Genomic DNA, 21,067 nt, shown 5'->3' on the forward strand with positions numbered 1-21,067 from the left:
TTCTGCACTTGCACTTGTCTCATTTTGGTCCTAAGCTCGCAGGTGCTAAAGGGGATGGGCATGAATTCCCCAGCTGATGTTAAGAGCTGTGGTTGTGGATGTAACTGCTGCCCAAGGGAGTCACTTGAGCATCTCAGTGGGAACATCTTCACGAAGAGGTGGCACCGCGGGGACCTGGACAGGCTGTGCTGGGGGTCTGGCCAGGGCAGGCTCTGATAACAAGGCACCCATGTTTGCCAAGGCATCTCCTCCTTGGAGCACAAGCATCTCACTGGCCTCGGCATGTGAGCCGCCAGGTGAATTAACAGCACAAACCTTTCCATGAATTATAATGAAGACTTTGGACCTCCAAAGCATTTTTTGAGAAGCTGGGAGACCTCTGGATAGCTTCTTTCTCTTGGGTGTTGTTTCTGGGCACAAACACAGCCTGCCTGAGTGTACATCCAGAGTTACCAATCTCTGCCACTCCGTTCTTAGAGGCACTAATGGTGCTGGGGGTTTAGTCCATCCCAATGCTCAAGGGCTCTGGGGTAAATTAACTAAAGCTCTGCTCTGCTTTTCTTCCCCAGAAAATGTTTCTGAATATCGCAAGGAAACTGCTCCGAACAGCTGGCTTTCCAGGAACGTGCCCTGCCTTGGGGTTAATAGGTTACAGTGGATTACCCGCTGGAGCTGTGTGCTCTGGCCCTTGCAGAGCAAGGAAATGAATGAGTGCGATGGCCCGTGAACAGGATGACCTGCTCCCTGCCCTCTGCAGGTCGCCTCGCAGCTAGAGGGGCAGGGAGTCGGTGACTGCCCTGAGCTGTGCCTTGGGATCCTGGCATCAGCGATGCGTAAGAGCAGGCGTACCGGCAGGGACACAACTGTTTCTGTACGCTCTCCGTTGCCTCTTGGCTGGTTTCACCTTTGAGCATTCTTGCTGTGCTCCTTGGGTCCCGTGGTTTGCAGATCTCCAGTCTCGCTGGCAGGGCTTTGTTTGGCTGGAGTTGCCAGGAGGCTCCTCCGTTTCCGACCCTCGCCTGCATGATCAATCTCACTGTACAATGGCTTTGCCGGCTGCTCTCTGCCTCCTTCCCATTGCTCTTTGCAGGCTTGATCCCTGCTTTGTTTGTACTGGCTGTTTGATGAAAGACGTTCCTGTGTAATTAAATACCCCTGATTAGTTTTGATCAAATAGCAAACTTCCTTTCATCTCGTCTTGCACCGGCTGAAGGTCTCTGTGGGCAGGCTCGGCCAGGTGTGCTGCAGTGCATCGGCTCTTTGTATCCTTGGCAGTCTTAGCCCAAGGATATTTGGCAGTGTCCACATGTGTGTACACACCAGCACCAACGCGCATGCGTGCGCGCACATCCTTTTAAGATCGCAGCCTCCGGAAGGATCGTAGCCAAGTCATTCATGTGGACCTGAGCCAAGTAACTCAAAAGTCAAGAGTTATGGGTTCTCTCCTTGACTGGCTCCATTGTGAAAGCCAAAAAACAAAAACAACCTTGCGCCAAGCCAGTTAAGGTGGAAGCGGCTGCTCCCACAGGGCTCCCTTTGCTTTGCTCGGAGTGGGAGATGTATTTCACTCAGGTACTTGGTGGTTTGGAGGTTGGCTCTGAGAACCACGCTCAGGTGTGGGGCTCACCGGTTAGGTAAGCGGGGCTGCGGGGTGAGGATGAGTTACGCAAAGACGAAAAGCTCTTGCAGAATCACACCCAAAATTATAGATAATATTTGAATCCTGCTTCCTGTGCCGGTGGCAGGTGGCAATCAAACATCAAGTTTTGAGTTTGGTTTGCCTTGTTTGATCTCTGTTTCCTCCTCCTGCCTGCCAGTGCTTGTGGGGAAGTGTGGGCATTGGTGGGGCTGCCCCAGGCTCCCCACCCGGGTCGTGCCCCATTTACAGACTGGTGACTGGTACGGGAGCTCTTGCTGCACTTGTCCAGTTCATACCTTGCCCCTAAAGCGGGGGGACCTGCTGCTCCTGAGAGCCTCTGCCCCCCCAGGCTACAAACAAATGGGCTTCTGATGTGGGAAAAACCCTGAATCACCCACAGCCTCAGTGGCAGGCGTGGCTTACCTTCACCCCCTAGGGATGATGGAAGGAGATCATCACCGGGTTAGTTCACCGACAAGGACAGAAATCCTCGAGGCGTTTGCAGAGCAGTTGAGAGGAACAGAAGCTCTGGGCTCCCAGCGTGAGGCTGCATCTCCCGGAGCATGGCCGAGAGCCCCCATTTTGGGCACTGTCTGGAGGTGGCTCTGTGCCTGGGGTCTGCAGAAGCTCACAAGGTCAGTGTCTCTCTGGAGAAGGCTGTGGTGGTTGCATGACCTGCACTGGCTGGTCTCCCCCCTCCCTGCAGAGGAGCAGAGAAGGTGCAGGAAAAGCTCCCCTGGCGACCAATGGGCTGGAATAGCTTTTGGCATGGAGAAGGTAGCTGGACGGGGTGTCCTCACCTTGGAGAAGAGCTGCCTTCAGAGGGAAGCATTAGACTGGGGCTGCACTGAAGTACGCAAGTGGGAAATGCACGTTGGCTGTGTCGTTGCGGCCAGTGCTGGGGGACACCATGTGAAGCTGAGAGCCCACCAGAAAGAAGGTCTTTCCCCGTTGGGTACACCAGGGAGCTGTGGAGCCCATGGCCGCGGGGAGGGCAGAAATGCAGGTGAGGTCCAGCGGTGATTAGATGAATTGTTGACCACAAGGATGGGGATGTGCTATCTGGCAGCTCCCGAACAGCAGCTTACCAGAAGCTGGGTGGGCTCCGTGTCTCGCTGGGTCCCTCCCAGCCAGCCCCTGCCCTGCCTTAGCAGCTGCGTGGGGCTCCGCCGAGGACAGGGCAAGGAACTCGCATGGTGTGTGGTGTGCCAGCCCAGCAGTACTTAAAACTGTCCACAAGAGTCACTGTTGCTTTATCTAAGGAGCCTCCGTGCCTTCTGCCTGTGAAGCGCCTGGTTTCTTCACCCCGTGGAGGCTGTGCGGTTCAGGTCTCCACCCGTGACGCTTTTCTTGTGCCCCAGCGAACCGCCGGCAGGGAGCTGCAAGGATTCAGGCAGCCGAGGAGGACGACGAAGGAGGGTTGGCGTGTTGCAAGAGCAACCTTTCCCATGTGCGGCTCCACGCTGGCTATTTCTGTGCAAGACTCCCAGCAGACAGCCCTTACCTTCCCCGCCTGTGCCGCAGCCGTCGTGCTTGGCTCTTTGATTTGCCCAGGGAGCACAGCGTGTGCTTCGGAGATGTGTGGCCCGAATTAACCTCTCTGCAAATGGTTTCTAAGTAACAGCAGTACATGTAGGAAGATAAACTGTGAAGCCTATTTATATTTACCAAGATTGTATTAACCTTTGAAAGGTTGACCTTATGCAAAAAAAAAAAAAAAAAAAAAAAAAAAGATAAAGTGGCAAAAACATTTAGGGCATGAGGGGGGTTTTGTTGTTTTTAATCCTTTCACTCTTTGATTATTTCAGCCTTGGTGGTGGTAAACATACACCGGCTTTCAAGGCATTCCTGATTTTTGCAGCTGCAGAGCCATTAAGTCTTTGCCTGTATTAGCACTTTCAAGGTCAGCCATGATGCAGAACTCAAGGCAACCCATCAGCTGCGTAAGAGCTGCTAACTTTCTTCATTTACTCTCCTGTTTCCCGATAACTTGTGCAGCAGATCCAGCCGCAGCGTGTCGAAGCCCCACGTTGCTCCTGGGCATCACCCAGGCTGGCGTGGGGAGGGCAGGGGTTGATTTAGCTGTGCTGGCCCCAAGGGGCAATCCATGACCCCTTGCTGGGGGCCATCCCGCACATGGTCATCATTAGCATCACCCCAGTGGTTTCCCAGTGTTAAGAGTTTCCATCAGAACTGGAACACACAAACAGGAGTGTGTCACTTGGGCACTGTCTCCCATCAGAGCTTGTTCGTGCAGAGCTGAAGCCTTGGAAGGAAATCTGTCCGACAGGGTCTCTGCGGGAGGAATGGCTGCCCGCTGCAGTGCCACACAGTGCTGGAGCCGGTGACAAAATCTCACCGTGTGCGATGCAAAGGGAGGTGGGAGCACGCAAGGAGCTGGGGCTTGGTTGGGCAGAGAGCCTGCGGGTGGGCAGAGGAGCGCCCGGTGTGCAGGGCTGGCAAACGGGTGCTGGGCGCTGCCGGACCGACCTCGCCTGCGGGTCCAGAGATGGATGCTCTGGAGCATTTGGCACAGCACAGCCCCGCTCCTCGTTTCTCCCCGCACAAGCGGGCAGATGTCACTGCAGCTCTGTGCCTCAGTTTCCCTAATTTTTAAAGGCAAGCGAATACTATTTGCACAGAGGTGAGTGGTGAGGTTTAGCTCAGCCAGTTGCCTGCAACCCAATTTGAGGCTCCTCGGTGGATGCACCACACCGACAGAAAAAAAGGACAGCGGTGGTGTGTGATCCAGCAGGGAGAAGCCTTTGGCAGCAATGTTTATTAATATATGTAATGAGGTGACCTCTGGTCTTTGCAGTGCAGCCCAGAACAACAGTGGGTCCTTTGTAAACGTGCCATCAAAAAAGAGCAAAGGCAGAAAGTGCCCCATGCATGGATTTATTAGCGTTCTGCCCCCCCAATGGTCAATGCCACTTTGATTTCTGAAACAGAATCAAAGGATGTGGCTTGATATTCAAGCCCTTGCTCAGAAGACCTTTGTGGATCCAAGTGTCTGCTCTGCAGGAGCCTTCAGCCCCATCACTTGGCTCTGCCTTCTGCTGATGCTGGTGCTGCCTGGAATTGGGAGTGCGTGGGGATTTGGGGCTGTGTGGCTCAAGCTGGGGATACTGGGGTCTGTTCCCAGCCGGTAGCTGGTGTTTTCCATTCGCAGGAGGAGTTATGAGTGCCGCTTGTTAGCACTGCCTTGGAAATCAAGGTCTATTTTTGCACCAAAGCGTTCAAGGCAAAATCAAAGGGAATGAAGATGGAGTGCAGCTTAGGCAGTGGTCAGGGACTCTGCGTGTATCCCGTACCTCTGGTAACTACTTAGGAGGGGAAAATAGAAGTTACTAAATCCGAATGGTACTATTAGGACCAAGGATCAAGGCTGATGTGTTTCCTCCTTTGTAAACTAAAAAGATGCCACAAAGCTGAGTGTGGCTGTGCCGTGCAGGAGAAGAAATCATCCCTGTCCCAAATCCTGCTGCCTTTCCTCTAGCAGCCGTACTTGATCTTGGAGGTGGTGGTGGTTGAAGACCCCACACTCAAGGAATTGCTGTCCTAAAGAAACCTGCTAATTGTTGGGTGCCAGTATTATGGCAGTGCCCCTGCTCCGGGTCCCCACGTGCAGGCGGGCTGGGATCCCCCGGCACGCTGCCGGAGCGGAGCTGCGGCCTTGGTGGTGGGCTTGGAGGGACCTGGGGTCCCCAGGTGCTGCGGGATCACTGTCCTTCCCCCTACGTGCCAGTGCATGGTTTAGTGGTGTAGCAAGTTTTAAAAGTGAAAAATTTTCGTACTTTCTGCAATGTTCTCCATCCCTAAATTTAGCCAGGACTTGGGGCTCAGGCCCCTGTCTAAGTCAGCTGGACCCTCTACCCCTTCCCAAACAGTCTCTTTTGCTGCTGCTGAGGTTTAGGGATTGATGGGGGGAGGAGGGTGCCTCCTTCCCGCCCCACTGGCCAGGCAGGGCGGGGAACGAGGAAAGCAGCAAGGATGTCTTTTCATTCTGCTAAACCCTGCAGAACATGCCTACATGACACTGTTAAGCTCCTGATCAGTAATTACACGCTGCAACCCTGCCTTTAATCTGGATAAAAGATTTAAGGAAACTCCTTTGCCCCTGGTCTCTACCTTTTACCTAGAGATTTTATTGCTGCGACTATTAGTAACAGGACCAACTGCAGGAGCTCAGCTCTCAAGTTCGTGTAGACTCTGGGAACTTGTGCAACCTTTCTAGCTCCTTACTGCTTTGGCGCTGCTTCTCTTTGAGCAATTATTTTATGCCGTCTTTAGAAAGCAGAAAGAAGAAACCAGAGGGGTGTCTGGGCAGATGCAGGGTTGGTTGTGGTTGCAATGGCTAGTTTCTCTTTTGAGGTCCCAGTTCTGCAAGCGGCTGAACTTTCCTGGCTTGTTTGTTTGCAGCTTTGTTAGGCACGGCTCCAAGAAGGCAAGAGGTTAGGAGATATGTGGTGCAAGCCCCGCCGCAATCCTGCCTCCTTATCAGCACCTCGGAGCCCGGGGGTGAATAACCCCTTGGGAGCGTGTGTGCGCTGACAGCTCCCTCGCCGCTGGCCCTGGGGAGCGGGGCGGCTCGGGGCGGCCTCTGCTCGGGGGGTGCCAGGGGGAGCCGCCTCCTGCCACACAGCCCTTGGCCCGAGCCCCCCCAACCCTTGAGACCCCATTGGGTTTTTGCAGATCAAAATGTAAAAATGATCAAGAAATGGCCTCGCCCGGCGGTAAATGCAGAGCTGGAGGTCTGCACGTGTTCAGTGCTGAGCACGCGGGAAAGGTTTGCAGAATTGGGAGTTTATACTTTTAGTTCTCAACCTCAGTCCTGGTTTTACCAACAGATGTGGGCAAAGTTCCTCACGTTGGAGGGTTTATTGGTCTTTCTCTAAAGCTGGCGCGAGGTCCCTAGATAACTGCGTTTGCGGCTCTGGAGTTGATGCAATTCCGAGTTAAGGTGGAAGCTGTGCTGCAAACTCCTTTGGGAGTGGGGAGAGCCAGGCTTTGGATTTTAGCTGTCTTGTTAACTGGATCTCATCTTTTTTTTTTTTTTTCCTTTACAGAAACCAGGCAATGCGGAAAAAGTTAATTTTGTACTTCAAGAGGAGAAATCATGCTCGCAAACAGTGGGTAAGTGATTCCACTATACCTTATTTTATGCGTATAAAGCAGCGTAATTTATTATGTGAGAAAGAAAAGGACGTTTTCCAGCAGAGAAGTGCTGGTGCTCAGGTCTTTGCTGTGCGTTGCTGTGGCATCTCTTGTGCTTAAAATAACTTGGATGTAAAGGAGAGGTCCCCGATCCTGCTGCAGGCAGCACCTCCCTCTGCAAGTACCCCTGCAGAGCAAACACTCGGGGTTGGCTTAATCACAGCGGAGCCCTTCATTGATCTCAGAGAGCCTATTTGCAGCGTAAATGTCTATTTTGTGAGTAATTGAACCCTGAGAGAGGTGTGAAACAAGCTGACTGTGCTTCCAATAAATAGTCTGAAGACTGATCTGACTCTTTCCAGCTGACCACAGAGCGATGTTCTAGGCATTTGTGGTTTAAAACAAAGATCAAGTTACTTTCTAGGCAGCTTTACCTGTGAGATAGTTCCAGTGTCCTCCCAGGAGATGGTTCTTGGGTAGGTAAGGGGGAAGGTGGGGTTTATTATGAGACTTCGAAGGCGTTTGTTGCAAGTCCCTAGTAAATAGAGGAGAAAGTTCAAGCGGGATTTACGGCATTCCTACGTTTTCAGCACTGACGGTTGCCTGTGGTAGTCGCCTGCGGGAGCTGAGAGGCCAAACCAGCACAAAAGGGGAAACGCCAGAAGCAACCAACAGCCCCCACCGGGAAGGTGGATGTTGCGGCATCTTTCCACGAAGAGTGACTCAGGTCACGACGCAGGGCTTTGTGTTTTACGTGGAAGATGTAAATACTGGTTCCTGTCTCGGTGTCTCTGTTCTGGGGCAGGCTCAGGTGCTGGCGTTAGCATCTTAAATTGCCAATGGTGCAGGATTTTCTGAGCGTCTTTGGTGCTGATTTTGGACAGAAGTGCTCTGGCTGGGAAGAATTGTTGGAAAAATTCAAAATAATCAACCCTGGGAAGTGGTCGGAAGGCTCTGCCTTTAAAAGCAGCTTCCAATAAGGCTGTTTACACAGACATTTCTGAGCCAGCGGTCGAATTATTTTCTTATTTTTCTGCCATTTTGTAGCAATCTTCCAAAAGCCACAGATCTTGCACTCCAAAGGGATGGTTGTGTCTCCCGTTTCTGTCCAAATACATATTTGTTTAGTGTTTTCCATGATAGAACTACTTCCAGGTTTCTAGCAAGGGGTCACAGGGCTTACGCCTTCAGCACGACCCGGTGTGGCAGTCGGTGCGGTCAGGGCACCTCACCTGCCGCAGCCGAGGCCTTCGGCAGTTGTGGAAAGAGGATCGATATTCCCTTCCTCAAAACAGGGATTGCAAAGCATCGTGTGGTTTTATTGCAACCAGAAGGGAACTGCTCAGGAGCTGCTTTCTGGTGGAAATGGCCGGTTACTGCGCGAAATATGGAGTGAGTCGCTCTGTTGTGAATATCGAGGAGCTGGGGGAAAAGGTTTAATTAGGCTGCAAGAGCACGGTTCCTAAAATATGGCTTTCAGTAAAGTCGCCTGTCATGCAAAATAGGTGAATTTCTGCCAGCCGGTTTATTCAGTGTCCTTGAAAGGGGATTTTTCAGTTTAGGGAAGCATTTTGCCTATTCTACAAAATAGGCAACATACGGTTGCTGAATTTGCAAAGTGAATACATTTGCTGATTCTGTTTGCAAAATGGGTACGCTTAGCTATTTTTCTGCCTATTTTGTAGCAGACCCTATTTTTAGCAAAGCCCATCTATGTGCCAATGTTTCTTTCTGGCTCTTTTACATTCTGGGGTATTGTCACTGCCCAGGGCTGGCTGGAGCAGGGTCAGAGCTCGGTCCCTGCAGGGTCCAGCCCTGAGAGCCCCACCGGAGGATCTGCAGGGCTTCCTCCTGCCCCCACCGAGGCCGGCACAGCAGAAGATGTTTAATTGCCATCAGAGGGGTGATGCTGCAGAGAGAGAAGGGTAAAGGGAGCTGTTCTGGCTGTAAGAGGTTTATCTCCATCAGCCAGGGAAATAAAAATGTGGGACTTGCATAGGAATTGGACTGGTTCCTCCTGTCACCTTCACTCTTCCCCTCCCCTCCGAAGAGCTGCACTGTTCCCTGGAGCTGCAAGAGCGTGGGCTGCGGGAGGGCTCGGGCTTGGCACAGCCTACAAACTGCCTTCAGCTGCTACGGCGGCGTTACTATTCATCCATTTTTAGATACGCATGTCAAGTCCGATTTGGCTTGCCATCACTTACTTGTGTGATTGAGAGACTGATGGGCTGGTGAGCCCAGCCGGGAAGGGGAGCAGAGGAAGCACCGATGCTAAAAGCCGGCACAGATGGTTGCTCAGGAATGGACATGCTTGCTTATGGCTGCTCAGAGGATGCTCGAAGAAGGAAGAGATGCTTCTGCTCCTGAAGTGCCTGACCGGGAGCTTCTCCTTGTGATTGAGCTGTGAAGATCTGGGGAATGCACAGTGCTATAAGGTGCCTGTGATCTTGGCTTTTGAAGGATGGCAAAGGATTGCAGGGAGCATGTATCCCAGCTGGACCAAAAAGCGCTAAACAGGGATGCTGCAGACCAGCCCCGCTGTGGTGGGGTTTGAAGCTTGCGTAGCAGGAAGGATCTCTTTGCTCCGGGGTGGGAAGGGGCTTTAAGAAAGCAGATGCAAGTCAGAAGTGTTTGGCTGGTCTATAACAGAGCTGTGCTCTGGAGGGCTGAGTCGTGTGAGCGGGGAGCTTTGGTACTGCCTGCCCCGCTGCCGGCGTGTGAGCCGCTGGGGAAATCAGCAGTGTGACATTGATGTTGCTTTTTCCATCTGCAAATACCAGTTCCTTAAAAGAGGAATTCTGGATAAAGCTTTCATCCAGTTGTCCCAAAGAGTGGAGGAAAAGGAAGAAAAAGAGCCTCCCTGCTGGCTGTGAAACAGCCCGGTGGCCGTGCCAGGCGGCTCTGCCGGGGCGGTGGCGGTGCGGGACCCAGCGCTGGCTCATTCCCATGGGGAATGACAAACCTTTCAAAGCCTCAAAGCTTCTCACCAGACCGAGCCCTCGTGCTGGGCCGTCCCCTGGCCGCGGCGCAGGCTGGCACGCAGCACGGGGCACCGGCTGTCTCCCGGTGCTGAGGCTTGATAAACTTTGCAGGGTATTTTTAGCCTCTTCCCAAATGCGATGCTCTGAAAGCAGGAGGATGTAGCAGATTTGCTGGCAGGGTGGGAGCTCTCTTTTTCAGGGGGGCTGATAGCATCGCTTCAGGAGGGGTAAAAATACAGCAGCTGTGATTTCTCCAAGCTGCCACGGTTTGTTGGCGTTACCTATAGCTCCTTGCCTGCAGTGTAAGATTCCCCTTGGTGGCTTTTAGGGCATTTTTATTTTTGTTCTCATTCCTCGTTTTTATCTTGCTACATTTCCTTTAGCTCCTGCCGAAACCCAAGCATCTCCTGTGCATCTGTGCAGGGCAGGAAAGCCTCTGGCTCTGGGGGTGCAAATGGGAATTAATTTATTGGGGCGGGGGAGTGTTAGTCTGCATCAGCTGCAGGGTTTGAGGTGCTTTGTCCACCCCGCATTATTGTCAAGGTGCCTCCAAAAGGCCACGGGGATCAGAGGACATGTCGCTGCACTTGGGTTATTGCCAGGTCCAGGATGGCTGGACCAAACCCACGTGCCAGGATCGGTGTGACACTGGCCGCAGGTTGCTGCGGGTGCCTGGCACCAGCGACGGTCCATGGAGCTGCCGGTGCTCGGGGTCCATGGCACGACTGACTCGCTTGGCTCGGGGTAACCCAGCTGCCTCCTGTCCTGGAATTGGGCGTTTCCATTGGTTTGGGTTTTTTTTTTTTTACTTCTCCCCATTTTTTTTTGGTGGCCGAGAGTGAGCGAGATGAGAGCAGAGCACATCTGGGAAATCCTACAGCCTTGGATGTCCCTCCGGTCGTGGGGCAGCGATGGCAAGAGATGAGTTTATTTCTTTGAAATCTGGATTCCCCCCGTCTCTGCTGCGGTGCCAAGCGTGGTGTCAAGCTGCCCGTTCTGCAAAGCGGCATGGGGTTTGCCATTGATTATTTTGCAGAGCGACATCTGCTTTCGCTTCCTGATTTGGGGCCTAGAAGGCATTTGTTTCACTCAAAATGAAACCTTAAAACCCCCTCTGGTCTCCCAGCTGCTTTCACGTGAGGCTGGGCGCCATCGCTCCTGTCACCTCTGCAGCCGTCGGGGACCATGGGCGGGCATCTTCTTGCTGTGGACCTCGCCTGTCCGTGGGCCTTCTCCTCCAGCAAGAGAGTGGCCGGAGGAGGGAGGAGCAATTCGGAGGGTGGTGGGGAGAGTCTCATTTGTGTTGCAAGTAATATTTTAATGTTATGGTTACCGGGCTGGTCCCATAAACACCAGGCAGAAGTGCAGTGCTGGACCTGCGTGGGCAGCTGGGTGAGTGTGCCACGAGGACATCACCTGGGGGGACGTGGCATGGAAACCCCTTGCAGCGCCACGTTTCGGCAGAGCCTGAGATAGCCCTCAGTGGGGATGTGCTCGTCCCGCTCCTGGGCCAAAAAGGAGGAACAGCAGCTTGAAAAATACTTCTGCTTTCCAGAATGGTGGAGTAGCTAGGAGCATCATGGTGCAGCCGGGCATCATGGTATGCCAGGCAGCTTCGGGCAGGGGCCTGGTGCCTGACTCTTGGTTTCGGGGAGCCAGGCCTCTCTGCGGAGCTGCCCTGTGGCCCCAGTCCCCACGCCGGCACCAGCACAGAGCCGTGAGCGCCGGGGCCGGTGTGTCTGGGTGGGAAGGGGTGCCCGGCTGCGGGCGCCTCAGCAAGCCTCTTCCCGGCATGGCGAGCTGGCAGCTCCGAAATTTCAGCTCTGCATGCCCTGCTTGCATGGCAGGGACCTGCTCTCCTGCCCTCCTGTGTCCTTTCTCAAGGCCATGTTTCAGTCCCTTCTTGCTTGGTGGCCTCAGGCAGGTGACTTGCCCTCTCCCCGTGCATGGCCAGCCGTGTCGGAGGAGGGGCTCCCTCCCCAGAACTGGAGCTTTGGTTGCTGAATCAAGCACCCAAGGCGCTGGAAGATGCTCAGGCAGAAAGTGTGGTGGGTGGGCAAAGCCGTGCTGGGCGAGAGTCCTGGTTTCACCAAAGATGTTGGGTCTGGAAAGGAAAAGCCTGAGGGTACCTGATAGCACGTTTTGAGAATTTACCCTTGGGTTGCTTCCAGACCCTGGAACGTGTCCATGTCCTAATAAACCATATTTCTTTAAGCAACGTGACTCATGCTCAGCCTGAGCAGCCATCGAGGGCCAGGCCTGGAGGAGCTGCCCTTCCCAGGCACAGCTCCTGAGCTCCCTCTCTCCCTCTGCCCTTTCAGGAACAGAAGTTTTGCCAGCGCTATGACCAGCTGATGGAGGCCTGGGAAAAAAAAGTGGAGCGCATCGAAAATAACCCCCGGCGGCGTGCCAAAGAGAGCAAAGTGCGGGAATACTATGAGAAGCAATTCCCGGAGATTCGAAAGCAGCGGGAACTGCAAGAGCGCATGCAGAGGTTAGAGGAGAAGCGGTAGGAAGGGGCTGAGCTGGTATCAGACAGCCTTTCTCTTTTCTTTGGGGATGGGTGTGGGATTTGTTTGCGGAAGGAGCGGGCTGGGATGGCTGTCGGTCCCTTTTCTCCCCTTCTAGTTGAAGGCAGAAGCCAGCAGACAAGCAGCTTTGCTGCTTTTTCCCCAGGGTGGCTCAGCACAGAGCCAAGAGAGAAGAAAAAATGTCAGGAATGTGGTTGCCCATCTCCCTTCTGCTGCTGATCTCCTGGCTGGCCGTGTGGAAGCAAGGGGCAGCTCCCTTGGGCCGGCCGCCTGGCTGGGCTGCACTAATTACTGCCTTACTGGTGGGCCTAAATGAAGATGTACAAGACTCGCAGATGGATTTGGTCATGTCGATGATTTAAGACATGCACATGCTTTGACTGGAGCATGGGCAGGGAGAAGAAAGGTCTGCAGAGGTTATAGGAATAACTGCAGATGATACGAAAGGAGCAAAGTGTCTCACTGAAAGGGATGTCCCCTGTCTGTCCCATCCCCTGTCCATTTCCTCCTCCTCACTGGAAGCACAACTGAGGTCATATTGTTTCCTGCCAGGAGGAGACACAATTTCATGATCTCCACCCTTCTTGCTGAAAACTCCCCGTCCTTCCCATTTCAGCCGCGGGATCTTGCCCAGGGACACCTGACGTGTGCAGAACCCAAACCCTTGTGCCAGCATCCCCTCCTTGTGCCCTGCAAACAGCTGGATGGGTCCAAACTTCCTAATCAGTGGCTTTATTTTATCTTAAAGAGAAGGGGAGAAATGGTACTGAGAAATGTTTTAAGCTTTTACGTGCTTAATAAGAAAAGTTTTAATTCCTTGGGATGCATGGCTGTTATGTTGGGTGATATTGGGGGGGAAAGATGTCAATGGCTGGTTTTGATTTAAAAGTTCCTGCAGCATTTGCAAACCAGATGCGGTGGCACAGTGCTGATGGCTCGGTGCTAACGCTGACACCTTTACGCCATTGCTGCAGTGCGATGAACGGGAGAAAATAATGGGGGGAGAGAAGGGGTGGGTATGAAATATCTTTCTGTTGTAGCGATCCAGGAGGTGGCTGTTGGCGCAGGTAAGGAAGGTTGGATGAGGCTCTCGACCTGTGAGCCCTAAACCCGGGGACATGGGGGACGGTGCTCTCCGGGCAGGAGTAAGTGCTGTCAGAGCCCACGGGGCTGCAGCGGGTGCCGTTCCCGCAGCGTGGGATGGGGTGGCCTGGGTGGGGTGTTGGGATATGGCCGTTATGGAGGACAACAGGGCCAGTGAGTTGCCATGAATGTGGTTTACAAAATGGAGCATCAGTGTCTGAGTGTTTCACTGCCCTTTCCCAGCAGGGTAGGACAGAGGGGCAGTGGCGGGCTCTCCATGTCGGCTGCGCGCAGTGAGCACGAGGTGTCAGAAATCATTGATGGGCTCTCAGAACAAGAGGTGAGACCAGGTTGTCCTTTCTCCTCCTCTTCACCTCTTAATCTGTTTTTCTCCGAGGAAGCCAGGGGAGTACCAGCAGGTCCCATGGCGAAATCTGATACCAAATCCCACTAACTTCAGGCCACGCTGAGGTTAGGGAGGTTGCCATGATGCATAATATGCTTTCTGGACAGGATCCAAGGTGAGGTTTCTTTTAACACCCAGCAGCATCGTTCCAGCCACCCGGGAGATGTAATGGAGCTGTGCAATGGTTCTGCAGGAGCAAAACATGGAGCAAAGCACTCCAGGAGCTGGTGGCCAGTGGGTAGGGTTTATTGGCATTCGACTGCCTCTTAGGGACCTGAAACCCCAGCGTGCTGCTCATCGTGGGTAGCACCCTACAAACACCTCCTGGCTGTTGGTTTAAACTGGAAGTGGAGGTGGGAAGGGAAGGGAGCCGGTGCCCTGGCTGCTGGGTGGAGGGTTTTTTCTGTTTCGTTTTGTTTTGAATGGGCTGTGTGGCTTGACACAGGGGAATCCTATGGAATGAATGGTTTGTACGTGAGCCAGTTGGCCCACATCTTCTGGGAGTGCTCCATTCATCTTGAAACATCCCCGTGACCTTGGCTTCATTTGGATCTGGTTTCACAAGGGTTCCACTCTCTTGGCACGGAGGCGAGCTGCAGTGAATGGATCGCGTTTGGGAGGGGAGAGCAGCCATTGCCCAGCAATAGCTGAGATATTTGCTGCCTGTGCACCATGGTTCGCTCCTGGGTCCCAGGCAGTTTGCTGTTAGCCAGTTAAAGCGACGACCCAGAGGACATGGATCTCGGAAGCAGAGGGAAATTTCACAGCTCTGCAGAGGTCATGGCCAAGGGGAGCGTTAGATTATTGCCTCCAACCTCCTGCACAGTGTGCTGCTAAACTCCACCCCGACGGCCTTCTGCTGAGCCCCAAGGCACCGCTTTGCTTGTCTCGGAGGAGACCTTAAGAGCTTCCAGCCCTTCCACAGGGCTGGAAGGAGCAGGGAGGTGAGAGCCGGGGAGCATCGCTGGCGGCAGGGGCCAGCTCTCCACCCCGACGCATTGGCTGGAGAGGAGAGAGGTCTGGCTGCCTGCCGGCGGGGTGTATCTGCAGCGCTCGGCACCCCCGAGACCCTGCCAGACGAAGGGAGAGGCCCTGCGCTCTCAGCTGCAGGCAGTGCTCCTGCCAGCTGCCTCTCTGCCTGCCGCGGCTCGGCACAGGGGCTTTCTCCTTTCGGCCGGAGCGGTCTGTGGTTGCCAGGGTCGGTGCTCTGGCTGCAAGCTGTCCCTGACCTCCCACGGTGAGATGACACCCCCAGGCCATCTGAAGCAGCCGGCTGCTAAACGGGAGGCGTTCTAGTGTGGATGAGGAATGTGATGAAATGGGTTGAAACGTTGGTGTCTGTGCAGAGAGCTGTGTTTTAGGAAGAGGAGGTCGGGTCTGATCAGTCGCAGCAGGGAAGCAGAGCGGTGCTGGGCTGGCAGCTTGCTGGAAGGGTTGGACATTACTGTTCTCCCAGGAACCAGCGTCTAGCTGTAAATTAAAATAACAGCACTTGAGACCTGGCCTTCCTGGGTCAAGGGCTGGAATTTATGTTTGACCAGTGCCATCCCAGATGACAGGGAGGACTCGGAGTGATGGTGCTGCTCACAAATGAACAAGCGTGGCCAGAGCATCCCTTCGTCCCTGCAGAGTGGACCTGTGCTGGGGGACCACCAGCAGCTTGGCCGAAGGGACAGTTCCAGCATTCAGGCAGGGGACGGTGCAAATGAGACATCGCATTGGCCACTCTGTTGCAAATACTTAAGGAAACCAATGTGCCCAGTCTGTCCTGTCCTGGTGTGCAGCCGGGGTTCTGGGTGAACTTTGCACTTGAATAGGGTGGGGTAAAGGCATCAGATTATGTCCCAGGGTGTTGTAGTAAGAGGAAAGAAAGGAAGATGGCCCCGTTAGGGTGACATTTGAAACCTCCTGGAATAATACTAGGTTTCCTGTGGAAGGGAAACACAACGTCTCCCTCTGCCCACCCCTTCAGAAAGCTTTGCAGAGCTGAGCCGCTTCCCTCGCAATTTGGGGTGAGGGGCTGAGCCTCCACGTGGCCATGGGTTTGATGGCTGGGAAGGGGGTTGCATTCCCTGTACCACCACTGCTTTGAGTTGTCTCTCGTCATGGTCAGGAGCTGTTTGGCTTAAGTCAGACATTTCCACATGGTATCTTAAAGCCTTTTATTTCAAAATGAAAGATTAATTGTTTCCTGGCTGACAGCGATAGCCTCTTTCAGCATTTAATTTACAATTACTCTAGCAATAAAGCTGTCTAGTGCTTGCATTTGAATTCTCCTGTTCCTCCGCCTGTCCTTTCCTCTCGAACATCTGTCCCCTGCGGTCCCCCCGGGCCCACGGTGCTGACCAACTGTTCTCTCTGCTTTCCCCAAAGAACCTGGAGAAGCAGATGCGCCAGCTCGCTGTCATCCCGCCCATGCTCTACGACGCTGACCAGCAGCGCATTAAATTCATCAACATGAACGGCCTCATGGATGACCCCATGAAGGTCTACAAGGACCGGCAAGTGATGAACATGTGGAGTGAACAAGAGAAGGAGACGTTCCGGGAAAAGTGAGTGCAGCCCACACGCCTCTCTTTGCATAGCCCTTGGGAGGTGTAGACAGGACCCATGTGATGCTTTGGCTGAGGCCCCAGCACGCTAAGGCATGAATTTCCCAAGGGCTTGTCTTGACCCCCAGGGACACGGCCGCAGTCGCTGTGTTGCCTTGGACCTGGGCACAGGGTGATGCACCTGCACAGAAACCTCAGGCCTTTCTGTATGGTTGGTGTGTTCGTGCCTGCATGCAGAGATGCGGGAAGCTGCTGCTCATGACAGGGCGAGAACCAGAATTTTTTCTGCTCCCCCCATCGTACCAGCCAGTTTAAGGGTAAAGCCGGCAAAACCCAATGCTCCGTACACTGTTATGTTTTTGGATTTACATGCCTGCCCTTTGGGCACTGCATGTGCAGAGGGATTCTTGGGGCTGTGAACGTCCAACCCCCCCACGCAGACGCCCTCAGGCTGCAGCTTCCAGCCGGTGCCCGTCCCTCAGCGCTCCGTCCTGCTCTCTGCAGGATTTGCCACAGGCTGCTCTTTTCCATGGATGCATTCCCACATCAGACACATGCAAACTGGCTGCGGTGCTTTCTCCTGTTTGCAAGCAGTGCTTGAGAACAGCTTTACTTTAGTGACTGAGATCACTTGGGGGATTGCTGATCCCTTCCCTGGGTACCAGCCACGCTGTCAGCCAAGCTGTGGGTCCCAGCTCAGTCTCACATCCAGACTCCTCCGTATCTCATAGCCTAGCAGGGACCCCAGTGTGTTTGCAGGGAGGACCAGAGCATTCTTGGTGCCCCCAATGTGTCCTGTGTGTCTGTAAAAACAGAGCTGGAGTTCAGCTTCCAGCAGGATGAGCTCTGCCATGGCTCGCTGCTCTGGACACGAGGGGCACGGGGGTATGTGGGTGCGCCAGGGCCACCTCGTCCCTTGTGGCAGCACTGCCTTAGTCTGGCCTCTGGATAATTGTGAGATGGCTCCATGGATTACCAGCAGGCCCATGGCCAGCCATGCTGGAAGCCTCTCCGTGTCCGGGATCCCTCCTCCTCTCCCTGCTTATGACGACTCCTGTTTGCAGCTGAAATAACTAATTGCCAAGATGGACCGAAAAAGAACAAAACAAGCAAACAGGCTCCAAGCCTTTGGTAGAGGAGAATCCTCATTGCTAATTAGCCTTAAAATGTGACACTCCAAACAGCGAGGCTTGCCCGCAAATGACGCAAAGGCTAATTACTTGGTCTGTAATGGCGGGGCTGTGTCTGGCTAATGGGGCTGGAAGAATCCACACCCAGCTCGTGCATCCTGCTGTGCATGGTTGTTTCTGTGTCATCGCCGTGGGTGATACGGAGCTCGAGGCATAAATACAGCAGGATTTCAGGGCTCTCACAAAGCTCATTTTAAGAGATTGGTATTTAGGAGTTGTAAGGAGGGCCAAGGGAGTCCTGCCCTGGCTCTCGCCCCGATCCCAGTGTGCGGGCAGCCAAGCTGCCTGGTGCGCTGCAGCTTCTGGCCTGGGTATATAAGGTGAACCAAAGTTGTGTCATCCATGATCGTGACCCAGGGCCGGCCTCTTCCTGAGACCATGAAAACCTGGTGCAACCTTTTGTTCAGCCCTGATGGCAGGGGCTCTCAGGGAAAACAGCCAGGCACTGCAAGGCCAACAAGCTCCAGGTCTGAACTCATTTTAGCTGTTAAAACATAACCACGAGGAAGAGTCTGATTTGATTTGCTTCTGGGCAGGTTTTCAGGTCTCTTTATTGAGAGCCCATCGCTAGCCTGCTCCCAGGGGGGCCGTGGTTTGCTGGTGAAGGAGCAGAGATGGCTGCGGTACCCCTTGATCCCGCTCAGGCATCGAGGCCCTGTTTTGCTGGGCACCGTGAGAATGCAGCATCCATCCCTCGTCACGGGGGCACGGCGTGGCCCATGAAAAACAGTGGATTGTCCTCTGCATTGCCTCTGACACTGCGTTAGCATCATCGATAACATGGCCTTGAAAACCCTGTCCCTTGGTCAGCCCTTGGTTTGTGCTGTGTACAGCGTGACGAGCCAGCTCCAGAGCTGTGCTCTGATCCCAGTCTGTCTGAGCAGCCCAGCTGCTTTTCTTCTTTTTTTTTTTTTTTTTGGTCTGCCTGGCATTTTTGGTTTCTTTTTTCTTTCATTTATTTAGTCACGTGTCTTGCGGGATCTCCTTTGGTGTCTGTGTTATATCGGGGGGGGGGGGGGGGGGGAGGGCAGTAAGTTTTGCCCTTTAAAACACTTGATGGCAGAAAGGCTGAGAGAGACCTGGGTCCCCATTAAGGGCCCGAGCATCAGGCTCCCATTGCTGTCCATGTTCCCTCCTCCCACGTTCCCCCCCGTCCCATGTGTGACCCACAAAAGCCTCGTGCTGGCTGCAGCAGAGATGAGATCCCTTGCTCTGGTAACCAGTTACAGTGACAGGGTTCTTGCAGTGCCACCCAAAGCAGATGGGCGTCCTGCATCAAGAAGGGCATCGGCACATGGGTGACAGCACCCGTGTCATGCTGCCGTGGCTGAAGTCAGTCAGGCCCTCGCCGAGCTCGGCTCGGTGCCCTGACCCTGAGCTTGGCAGCGGGGCTGAGCAACGAGGGCGGGAGGAGAGGGCTCAGCCAGCAGCCTCGGCGGAATCACCGGCAGGGCCGGAGGCATCAAGCTGCTCGACACATCCCACCTGTGTTGCACCCACACCGCAGCTCGCCCGCCTCTTGCCTCCGAACCATTTGCCCAGGGCACAGAGCCGTCAGCTCCTGGGAGCCGGCAGAGCCACACGTGCCGAGCAGGGCTGGCCCTGGGCACTCGGCTCCCCTCTCTGCTGGGGCCAGCACTGCTCCAGTCCCAGCACAAGAGCCAGGCTCCCCGTGCTTTGGTGGTGCACCAGTTAACTGCCCTCCTCCTGCCAGCGGGAGCACCTCGTGCCAAGGTCTTGTTGGCCTTTGGCGCTTCCCCACCGGCTAGGTGAAGGGATTTGTTGGAGAAGACATCTTTGCACCCGGGGACAGCTTCCCCCCTCTGGCAGGCGATGCTCCCTCCCGGGCTGTCAGAGCCGCGGGTGAGCCTGCTGACAGCTCCTCCGCTCGCTGGGCAGGAGGCGGCGTTCCTCGGAGCTGCTGCCGTGCCACCGGGGATCTCTTGAGCAACTCGGCAACGTGGCAACTCTGTGCTTCCTCCTGGGGTTTGGGTTTCCCTTCCCGTCCTTTGCAGCTGCTCTTGACAGCCCGGCCGGGCTTGGGGTCCTGCTCGGCGGCGGGGTCACCCCCGACCCTGCTGCAGGGTCCTTGTGCTCAGCCATTGATGGCGATTCCTTGCCCTTTCCTTGCCAAATCCTGAGGCCTCGGCCAGGTGTGCAGCTGCTCTCTGTGCCCATCCTGCCATTGGTACGGGCTTGGGTGGCCGTGGGATCAAGCAGGGTGATGGGCAGCTGTCGGGTGCTGCCAGTCCCCTGCCCTCTCCCACCCGATGATGAACATCTGCACATCGAAGCTCCCAACCAGCCCTGCTCCACTGGGCTAAATTTAAAGTTCCTGTCTTTCTGGGAAGCTGAGCAGCAGACAAATATTTTCTCAAACCCCTAAGTCCCTCCAGGAGCTGGCCTAGCCGCTCTGGGTACAGCAGCCCAGCTGCAAGGAGGGTCAGAGCCGGCACGTACACTAATCTTCTCCCTCTCGCTCCTGCAGGTTCATGCAGCATCCAAAGAACTTCGGCCTGATCGCGTCGTTTCTGGACAGGAAGGTAAGCCTCCCTGCCTGGCTTTAACCTGCCTGGCGCTCTCTTCTCCATCACGCGGCTCCCTTTGGCGCTGGAGCAGCCGGCAGATGCTGGGCACCTGTGGGCGGTGGTGGCTCAGAGCCCCGGGCACGGTCCAGACGCCTCCCGGCTCCCTGCAGAGACAAGGGACTGACTCAGCTGCAGAGAGCCAGGGAGCTCAGAGCCGCGAGATGTGTGAATGCATCCAGCCTGGCGTGTAGGCGTTGCAGCCCACCCCGTGATCTGCCTGGCGGAGCTGCTTTCCAGCGTCTCCTGGAGGCATTTTGCACCAGCCAGGCTATCGCACAGGGGGCATGGGCACCCGGCTGCCCAGCACAAAGCGGAGGGGTCCCCTCCTCGTGCAGGGAAGGGACCTTGAGGGTGGACTGAGTCCCCAGTTCATCCAGCAGTTTGGGTTGGTGTCCTGTAAGCACACACACCTCCCCTTGGTGTTTAGGAATAGTTTGCTTGCAGGAGGGCCTGATTTTTCCCAAGCCTCTGTGTTGTGCTTCTTGGACTTCTCCTTTTTGCTATTAATTGGGCTGATGGAAGAAAGGTTTAAAAAGAGATCTGAAGGAAGAGCAAGTCTCTGGTCCCATTCTGAGCAAGGTCAGGTACCTACTGTGGGACAGGCCATATAGGCAGATCCTGGACAGACCCAGCCTGGAAAGACAATGATGGGCCAGTGCTCTCCTGAGCCAGAAACACTTGAGAGCTGCTTCTTCTCTGGTCCTTGTAGTTAGTTGCATCCTCTGCCCATCTCACGCAGTGTTTCATCCGTGCAGTGTCCACTTGCTCTGGGGGAACCCCTCTGCTTTTGGGGGGTGGCCTGCAGATGTCTCTTCCAGCCTAAATTATTCTCTGATTCTGTGTGACTCGGGCTGGGGAAATAATTTATAAGACCTTGACCTCCCTGTCCGAAGCAGCAAGCAGGCAAAGGCCAGCAGCATCCTCGTCGTGCTGTTGTTGC

General features: G+C 54.5%; 1 protein-coding gene across 4 annotated transcripts in view; it reads left to right on the plus strand.

Moving 5' to 3' along the window:
• The window catches only part of NCOR2 (nuclear receptor corepressor 2), a 257,131-nt gene that overhangs the window by 153,863 nt on the left and 82,201 nt on the right, over positions 1 to 21,067 (plus strand). For 2 of the 4 annotated variants that reach the window (XM_082324900.1, XM_082324901.1), the window contains exons 9-13: positions 6,709 to 6,775; positions 12,099 to 12,271; positions 13,638 to 13,731; positions 16,171 to 16,349; positions 20,028 to 20,082. In XM_082324900.1, coding sequence (XP_082181026.1) covers positions 6,709 to 6,775; positions 12,099 to 12,271; positions 13,638 to 13,731; positions 16,171 to 16,349; positions 20,028 to 20,082 — 568 coding nt within the window. Of the gene's footprint in view, positions 1 to 6,708; positions 6,776 to 12,098; positions 12,287 to 13,634; positions 13,732 to 16,170; positions 16,350 to 20,027; positions 20,083 to 21,067 lie in introns of all 4 variants that reach the window. The other 2 variants (XM_082324898.1, XM_082324899.1) reach the window with 2 other exon arrangements.

This window comes from Platalea leucorodia, assembly GCF_965183815.1.
Source record: "Platalea leucorodia genome assembly, chromosome: 12".
Lineage (NCBI taxonomy): Eukaryota > Metazoa > Chordata > Aves > Pelecaniformes > Threskiornithidae > Platalea > Platalea leucorodia.